Source organism: Culex pipiens, chromosome 3, assembly GCF_016801865.2.
Source record: "Culex pipiens pallens isolate TS chromosome 3, TS_CPP_V2, whole genome shotgun sequence".
NCBI lineage: Eukaryota > Metazoa > Arthropoda > Insecta > Diptera > Culicidae > Culex > Culex pipiens.
Window position 1 is genome coordinate 164,597,344 of NC_068939.1, and position 9,608 is coordinate 164,606,951.

The 9,608-nt window shown below is 34.9% G+C and overlaps 1 protein-coding gene across 1 annotated transcript; it reads right to left on the reverse strand.

Moving 5' to 3' along the window:
- Nucleotides 1-874: 874 nt before the first annotated feature.
- On the reverse strand, nucleotides 875-9,327 carry LOC120431463 (tetra-peptide repeat homeobox protein 1-like). Its single transcript, XM_039596579.2, has 2 exons — nucleotides 8,891-9,327; nucleotides 875-1,346 (listed from the first exon to the last, which is right to left on the reverse strand). Exons 1-2 carry the CDS (start codon nucleotides 9,287-9,289, stop codon nucleotides 1,095-1,097), a joined length of 651 nt encoding a protein of 216 aa, XP_039452513.1. The 5' UTR covers nucleotides 9,290-9,327; the 3' UTR covers nucleotides 875-1,094.
- Between the last annotated feature and the right edge of the window lie 281 nt (nucleotides 9,328-9,608).

Genomic DNA, 9,608 nt, shown 5'->3' on the forward strand with positions numbered 1-9,608 from the left:
TGCCAGTCGCGGGAGTCGATCATTGGAACTGGCCACCACCTGGACTGGAGTGGCCGGAGGACCCGCGGATGTTCCGATGGGGGGACATTTGCTGAACCGTAAGAGTTGGGGCAATATGGGTATCAAACTTTATGGTTTTTGATACTTGACATGAAATTTGACATTTCGGCAGTAGTGGCCGACGCACATTTTTTTTTTGTGCCGCTGTGAAAATCTGTTTCTGGAAATTTAGAATAACTATCTCGTAATCAATTAGAGCCCTGTAAAGGGCAGTTTTTATGTCTGCTGTTCAAATTTCCTCTACTGCCGTAGATTGCTTGCAACAGCCTTGCAAAAACATTCCCGCATCTTGGTAACTTTCGAGTGGTGAAGGAAAGTCAATTGATTTCACCTCGATTTCTATTTCAGCAACTTGCAATTTCCGTCCCCTTAGTTCGATAGGACGTTAATTATAAGGGACTCATGGGGAAATTTGCACCGGACATTATAATCGAAAATTTCTTGCAAAGTTCTTTGTCATACTGGTCATGTGTAACATAACCACCTGCACCTTTTTTACTCTCGTGTTTAGTTATTCGAACAACTTTTGTACATAAAAATATAACTGAATACCTGAATATAGTCAAAAAGTTGAATAAAAAGTATGACGAAAAAGGTGAAATGAATACAGACTCTCTGGTAGTCGATCTTCTCGATATCAATATTGCTCCAGCTGTCAATAAAGTCAGTCCCTTCAAGTATCATGCTTTGATTTTTCGTTCTATAATTTGATACCTCCCGCTCTCGACGGTCCTTTCAATATCGACAACGAGGGAATCCACTGTAGTTTTATAGCCGTTTGTAGGATGCAAAATAAAAAAAAGTGTGATTGTTTTACATTTAATATCATTTTATTATTTTTCATTTTACTAATTAACAATAAATAGTGTTACCAATCAACAATGGCTAAATATTTCCTAGAGCTTTGGAATAGCGTCTGACTTGTACTGAGCAACTAAACCTAAACAATTTGCCTATCCCAACCACCAAAACCTAAACCTTCCTGAAAGCATGCAATGTGTCCACCATCGCGCCAGGAAGGCCAGTGTTCGAATCTACCACAGCTTCGGTGCGACCGCCCACGGATCGTGGTGGTGGTCGACGAGGTAGGGCGTGTGCACCGGCACCGGAACAGGCTTGGGAACGGCCACCGGTACGGGCGCGGGCACCGGAACGCCGACGTGTTTGATCACCGGAACGGGGACCGGATGGGCCACCGGCACGGGGTAGGGCCGGTCAACGGGCACGGGGAAGGGCTTCGGGACGGCCACCGGGTAGGGCCGGTCAACCGGGATGGGCACGTGGACCTGAAAAGAAAATGTATTTTTATTAAATTTAAATCGTTTTGTTATGAGCAGTATGTACATCAAATTTCATTTGAGGTTGATGCTACTTTAGGCAAGACAGTGAGAAAAAGTGCAGCTCTCTTTTATTTAGATTTCTCTCGTTATCTTTGCTCTTCCAGCTCCGGAGATATGGAGAGCGAGCAGAGTAAACGGGAAGAATATGAGGGAAAGAGAGTTGCTCTTGTGCTCACTGTCTTGCACCAAGTTCACACATTAGTTGTTTAGAACAATTTAGGTGCAAAATGAATAGAAATTTCCTTTTTTTTATTTGGCTTGATTTGACCTAAAAATAACATTACTGTACCTTCATCAAGAAAATTATGTTATGACCCCGCAAAAAATCCCGTCAATGATGGATTGTTTCGAAGGAATTTCATTCAGTGACCATAAATAACTTTTTCCTGTCACAACAATGTATTAATATTGAAAAAGGAATTTTCGTCGAGCTATGAACATTTTTCACACACACACACACATGCAATGACCGTTATCCTTCAATATTTCTCCGTACCGTATACCATCACAAAGTGGACTTGATTGCTTTATTTGAGGTTAACCCTTTTTTTTGCTATACTTTAGAAAGTCTGCGGAAAGAGGATCTTTTGGATGTTTCCAAAATTGGTGTCGGGCAATAAGTTTAAGGGGGGGTAAAAAAAGGCATCCGGCTGGGCTAAATTCCTACGGGTAATAACGGTCGATTGCAATTTTGATTTACGATTAATGGTTGGATGTGTCTTTTTTTTGTTGCCGGGAAATTTCCCGAGCTGAACAACAGAATGTGGGCTCATTTTTTGAATATTTTATCCCAAACGGATGGATGAATGACCGAAGGGGGGCTAAATAATTTGAAATAATGCATGAAGCCGTATTTTTCATGATAAATAATATAAATAAAAATTTAACAGATTATGTATCGGGTTGAAATTTGTTTAAGAGATATTTACTCTGGAAGGCCTCTTTTTTGAATAGGCATATTTTCTCTACCTATTTTCCAATTTGATTTACAAATATGAACTTGAAAAAAAACATAGAAAAATTAAATCGAATTTTCAATTGAAAATTAAAAATTTGATGATTTGAATTATTTTATTTAAATTTGCTAATGTTTTTTTTTTGCTATACAGTCTAGACTCGATTATCCGAAGACTCGATTATCCGAAGCCTCGATTATCGGAAGTTTCGATTATCCAAAGGTCGATTCGAACCATTACCAAAAAAAATTTTTCCTTGTTCTTTATATTCCATTTTAGTCAAATTTGAATATTTGATTGCCTTTTAAATAAAAAAAAATGCATCTTTTTCAATATTTCAGCCCGGGCATTTTGGCCGCCATCTTGGATTTAAAAATTCTAAATCATTTTAGAGTAGTTTATGGGTCATACTTAACCCTCTACAACCCAACCCCGCCTCTAGACGGGCTTCGATTTAAAAAATCGCCAAAAATCCATTTTTCAACCAATTTTTGATCTTCAAAAAGCATTGGAAAGAAGAACTTTTATAATTTTGGAAAATTTTAGGGTTGGAAGTTTGACTTGTTTCATGTGACTTTGCCAATGTTTTAAAAAATGTAATTTTTTAGGGGTCAACTTTGGCTGTGTTTTTACTAACATTTCCTATATTTTAAGTAAAAAGAAGTATGCAGTAATTTTTCTAGTGCCCCAGACTATGCCTCTACGCATTTATTTACAATTTAAATGATAATGGTTCCATTTCTTAGCAGAAAATGTGAAAAACATGCAAAAAATTGAAAAAGTTACTGTAAAAACATGAAAAAAATAGATAGGCAAAATGTAATGATAGGAGGTGGAAGAGTAGGCCAAATACTACCAAAAACAAACATAAACTAAACAAGATAAATGCAAATTAAAATACTTAAAAATGAAACAAGAAAAACATAAAACAAGAGAAGTAAAGTTTTTCGTAGAACAAAAGTTGCTCAAAATGACCTCCTGAACACGGGAAAAATAAAAATTTTCGAAAAAAAATTTGGGCAGTAGAGGGTTAAGCTCGACAATCAAAAATTGGACAACGAAAAAAATATTTTTTTCGTGATTCGATTATCCGAAGTGAAATTTTTCCGAGGCCTTCGGATAATCGAGTCTGGACTGTACTGCATGAAGGACGTTTTTTTTGGCCAAGTCAATCCATTCTCAAGATAAAGGAGTTTAACATATTTGCACAGCATTTTGTATGGACAACCCTCAAAATTGTATAAAAATAACCAATGATTTAAAATGGCTAATTTGTACATGAGGAATCGATGCAAAAAGTGTCATAAAAATAAAATTACAAGGAAAAGTCAGTTTGTGAAAACGTTGATAATTGTGCAATGATTTGATTTCTGTTTAATGTCAAAAAGAAGTAAAAAAAAGTCAAGAATTGAAAAAAAAAATGGTTTGCTGGTTGTAGAATATGTTTGATATTATCAGGAAAAAAACAAAAACTTATCAAGTTAAATGCAAATAATAATACTACAAATAAAAAACATAAATCAAGAGAAGTAATCTTGTCCAATACCCATAGGCCGACTACGAAAGTTTGGAAAAGTCCTATTTCAATATATTTTCAATAAAAAAGAATAGGAAATTTCATGACAATTTATATATTTTCATTGGAATTTTAATAAATTGGATCTGAATAATTGAGCAGTGTCTTGGATTTTTTTTTTTTGTAAACCTAGGATTTTCTTAGTTTTCTTATGTGTCCCAGCAACCAGGAGGCAAATAATGTTTCCTAGACAAATTTTAAAGAAATCGGCTTAACTCTACGAAATACATAATTTGATAAATGGTTTACATCTGAACAGAAGGCAAATTCAACTTAATTTTTCAAAATAACAGGAAAATTTCACACATATTTCATTTTAAAATTTTTCGTTTGTCGAAAAATTAGAATTAATCAACAATAAAAAAAAATCTCTGAATTTTTATGTTTTACAATGCACTATTTCTGCAACTATTTGTCCGATTTTTAATGGTTAGAAAGGAAAATTGTAGAGAAAAAAAATCTGGAGTGGACATACATAGAAAATTTTTTTTTTATTTTTCTTATTTGCCTACTAAGCTATACAGTCCAGACTCGATTATCCGAAGGTTTGTATGAGACTTTGGATAATAGAATTTTTTTAACATCAAATTCGAGTTCAGAGATCGGATTTAAGTCAAATTTTAAAAATTACCAAATGCATTTTCTCAATATAACGTCACCGCCATTTTGGTAGCCATCTTGGATTTAAATATTATACAAGCTTGACAATCAAAAATAAGACACATGTTTTTTTTTTGTTATTCGATTATCCGAAGTGAAATTTGTTCAAGGCCTTCGGATAATAGAGTCTGGACTGTAACTTGAAAATAGTGTATTTTCAGAAAGTTATGTAGAGAACTTTTTCTTTGCAAACTAATTTTGATAAATTTAATAAAATTTGGAATCTATGACAAAAGGTTGAAAGACATATGGTCGAAAGGACAAAAGGTCAAATGGACAAATGCACAGTGGTCGGAAACGCACATTTAGCAGGAATAATTTATTTCCGCATCAGGGATGCATTTTCGAGCTTCGGTGTCTAAGAAGCATTTGTTAAGAATTAAATTCTACATCTTTTGGTCAAAACGATATTAGGGTGGTCCAACAATTTCTAATATTTCCAAAAACTATCTTCGCTTCTAGATGAGATAGAGGTATAATTTCTTTGGCAGAATTGTAGTACTAGCCATTTCAAACAACTTTGTCGAAGGCACCAAATCGACGTTAACATTTCAAAAGGCATCATGTACATTTTGACACTTTCTGGGTTATTGCATACCCCTCCACAAAAAATGAGCAAAAGTTACTTCAGTAAAGTCTGTTTAATCATGATTTTAAATAAAGTAACATAAACAAAATCTCTGCCATCAGCAGTCCCTGTTTATATAGCCCTGCCAACCTGTCAAATAAAAGACTACATGAACCTCGTGACGAAGAAAAGGCAACATGAACGGCGCTTTGTACATTCGGCGAAGAAAAACGAATCATAACAAAGCGCCCCCCTCAATGACAGCAGGGTGATATAGACGTTAGTGATTTCAAAGAAGTTATGTTTGTTTTTTTTTTTTTTAAATAAAACGACGGAAATAATGTTTTATTGAATTTGGATGATCAAGTATCAATGAAAGCAACGTTTTTCATCGTTTGTTATCATTAGAACATCTTATTTTGCTTTTATATTAAAATGGGAATTGAAAAATGGATGCTCAACATTCAAATGCGTTTTTCACAAAACGCATGGTTTGTACATGATGCTTTTTGAAATGTTGGCGTCGAAATCTCTTTCTCTTAATCTGATCATTCTACAGCATTTTGTATGTAAAGCAGTAGGGTGGCCCATCAAAAAAGTATTTTTATTGCGTATCTTTTTTGTATTATTTTTGGCAATTTGGCATAAAAATACGCCTTGGTTGTCCCCTTGAGCTGTGATATTAGAATAAGTAATGCCTCATTTCCTCTCCCACAGGATTACAGGTCAGGATAACAACTGCGCCACCAACCTAATAAAAGTTAATGAATGAAACGAATGAAAATGCATGGATAGTTTTATCCTATTAAAAATATACAAATAAATGTCGATTTACGAAAACGTAGAGAAATAATAATGTGTTAAAATACGTTTTCTAACAAATAAATACTTTAATCTTTTTATTTTCTAATTATTTTGAGCCACCCTAATCATATATCATATCCTCAGCTGCTTTACTTATTAAAACTGGTTATGTATTTGAATTTTGTTTAAATGTTTTTTTTTTCATGTTTCTTTCCATGCGAATTAAAAAATCATATCTTGTTTCCCCCTCGGACTATTAGTAGCTGAGACATCGACATTAGAAAATGGGTTCGAAAATTTTCGAATCAAGACTAACATTTCAAAAGGGCCAAACATTCAATATGACGCCCTTTTAAAATGTTTGTCTTGATTTTAAAATTTTGAAAATATTGTTTTCGAAAAGATCGGAAAATTTCACAAATGTTTCATATTTTAACATTGAAAATCGGACCATTAGTTGCTGAGATATCGACATTGAAAAATTGTGGGCTGTTTGGGTGAGACTTAGAAAACATCAATTTTCCTGTTTTTAAACCTTTGTATTGCAATATCTCAGCAACTAAAGATCGTATCAACAAAGTCCGAGGAAGCAAAATATAGAGAATTTTCTCAGCTTTTCAAATATTATATTATATTTTTTTCAAGGGTGGGCAAACATGTGCACTAATTGAAAAAAATGAAAAACTACGACTATTTTCAAAACAGTCACTTAAATATGGATTTAAATTGAAAACGGTGCACTTTATCAAAATTTTACTAGAGTACTTTTTGATTGCAAATTTGATTTTAGATCGAAAAATAAAGTTGAAAAATTTTTGCGACCAAGATTTCGATTTTTTGAAAAAATCAGTTTTGATCAAAAAATTCATAACTCGCTCAATGATTTTTTGCACAACCTGGAAATTTCTGAAAAGTTGGCATTTTATGTCCTCTAAAACATATCAAAAAATAAAAAAAAATTAAAAATAGTGTTTTTTTGCAAATCAAGCTTTAGTGATAAAAAGTTAAATAAAAAAATCACCAAATTTTTTTTTACCGTGTATCATTTTTTTCCTGTGTAGTCCGTATCCATACCTACAACTTTGTCGAAGACACCAAATCGATCAAAAAATTCCTTCAAAAGATACAGATTTTTGAATTTTCATACATCATTTTTGTATGGACAGCTGCCAAATTTGTATGGAAAATTATATGGACAAACTAATGATGCAAAATGGCTTCTTTGGGCATACCGAAGGCACCAAAAAAGTTTCAGTCGGATTAAAAAATACAAAAAAAAAATCGAATGACCGAAATCCTAGAGAACTGCTGTTTGGTAGAGAATTGCTCTGTTGCAAAATATTATTACAAGAACAAATATATTTTATGGGAATGGAAAACTTCTCAAAAAATGGTTTGGAATAAATTCTGTTTATTTGAAAGAAAAAAATATCATTACTAAAAGGATGGATAAACTCACAGAAAAAAAATGGATTTGTATGTTAGAAAATATTTTTTCAGCAATATTTTTTTTCCATTCGACTTTTGATCCTTTCGACGTGCTGTTTATTCGACCTTTTGTCGATTCCCTGTTTTGAACCCCTAAATAAATAAAAAAATGCATATTTTTCGGAATTTGAAGATCTGGCAACCCTGCCTACAGTGAAGAGCACTTTGTTGAAATTTACAAAATCGTAAATCTGAATGAAAATGTCTTTCGAAACCACCTCTCTATTTGTTGGATTGATTTAAAAAGAAATAGTTTTCGATTAATATTTTTGTTGTTTATGATCTGACAACATTGCCATTTTAAGGTAAAAAAGATGCAAATTTAAAACTTAAATATCTCGAAATGGCGCAAACCAAATTTTAAGCACTAGGTTGCATTTGAAAGAGGAGATCTAGCACTACAAACGCTGAAAAAATCTCAGGGGTGTTTTTCTTTAAACTTGAGATATCTTCATTTGAAAAAGTATAATTTTCAAGGGAAAACCATATGGGACCACCCTAACGAAATTCGAAAATTGTCCAAATTTATGTTTTTCCATGTAATTTTGTCCGCTGAATCTGAATCTGTCCTCAGAATGGAGCCAAAATGTCAACAAATCGATTTTTGGTCATATTTTGGGTTTCCATGTAAAATTATCAAATTATACTTTTTCAAATGAAGATATCTCAAGTTTAAAGAAAAACACCCCTGAGATTTTTTCAGCGTTTGTAGTGCTAGATCTCTTCTTTCAAATGCAACCTAGTGCTTAAAATTTGGCTTGCGCCATTTCGAGATATTTAAGTTTTAAATTTGCATCTTTTTTACCTTAAAATGGCTGTAGCTTTTGACCCTTAAGTCCAAATTGACATGTCAAAAAATGAAAATGTTCGTTTTGTAGAGCTCTAAAAGTGCTCCCAATATCACTTTTCTCTAAAAGTTAACCCTGAATTGCCACGTCCAAAAAACTGATTTTTGAAGGTTTGCTCAGATGCTTTCTATAAATTTGGTCATAGAAGGCGTAGATTACGAGATAAAATTTTGGTGTCTTCGACAAAGTTGCTTGGATTGGCAAGCCCGTCAACTTTCTAGAAGACGAAAAAATTCCCAAAAATATTCCTGTAAAGTTAGATTTCCAAAATCACCCTAATCGTGAACCAACCTAGTTTTAAACCTAACCAAAAGTTGCCCCTTTCCATTTGCAACAACTCTTCTGAAGACACCAAAGCTCCAAAACGTCACCATTTTTCGGAAAATCCATTTTCCACTTAATTTTGCGATCTGGACCACTGTGCATTGTTAAGATATTTAAAAGGGATTTTAAAATAGAATTTTTCATGGCAAAATGTTTCAAATCTTGATGAAAGTGGCTTCTGAATTTATTTATTGGTAATTGTTTTTAAATTTCTGGTGAAAAATATCCAAATTTGAAGAAAAAGAAATCATCATATTTTCACTCACCTTGACCGGCACCGGGTAGGGCCTGTCGACCGGAACGGCGTACGGCTGGGGAATCGGAATGCCGACCTTTTTCGTGACGACGGTGTGCGTGTGGGCGTGAGCCCCCAGGAAGGGAAACGGGCCCGGTCCGGGTCCAGCGGCGACCACCACTCCGTCGGGACCGGACAGGGGTAGTGGTGCCGGAACTGCTGCCGCCGGAACGTCAAAGTGTCCTCCCACCGGGAGGGGAGCCGGAGCGGCAGGGGCCACGTGGAAGTGCCCGTGGCCGAAGGCATGTCCGTAAATGGGGGCCGGAGCGGCGTACCCGCCAAGGCCGAAGATGCCACGTTTGTCCTTGCGGCTGGTAGCACTGTTGGCGTCACCCTGGAGGTCCCGCACGGGGGACGTCGTGATGGCCATGGCTGCCGTTGCCAGAAGCGCTAGCGGGAGGAGCAGGGTCTGGGGGATTAAATAAATAATAAAATATGGTATTAGATGAGAATAAATTTACCATAAAAATGGGAACACTGTTTTATTTTTGTTGTTTTCTTGTAATTTGACTGAAGATCCAAAAACGGTGCTCAATCATCAAAAAAGTCTAGAAAAAAGTACTTAATTTAATCCACGTGACCTCCATCATAATGGCGCCCCCAATTTTGCAACGCTTGCTATGCTTGATCGTCACGGTTTGTTGGCTTGTAATGAGAAATATTGTGCTTTTTTTTCCTTTGTTTTTGGC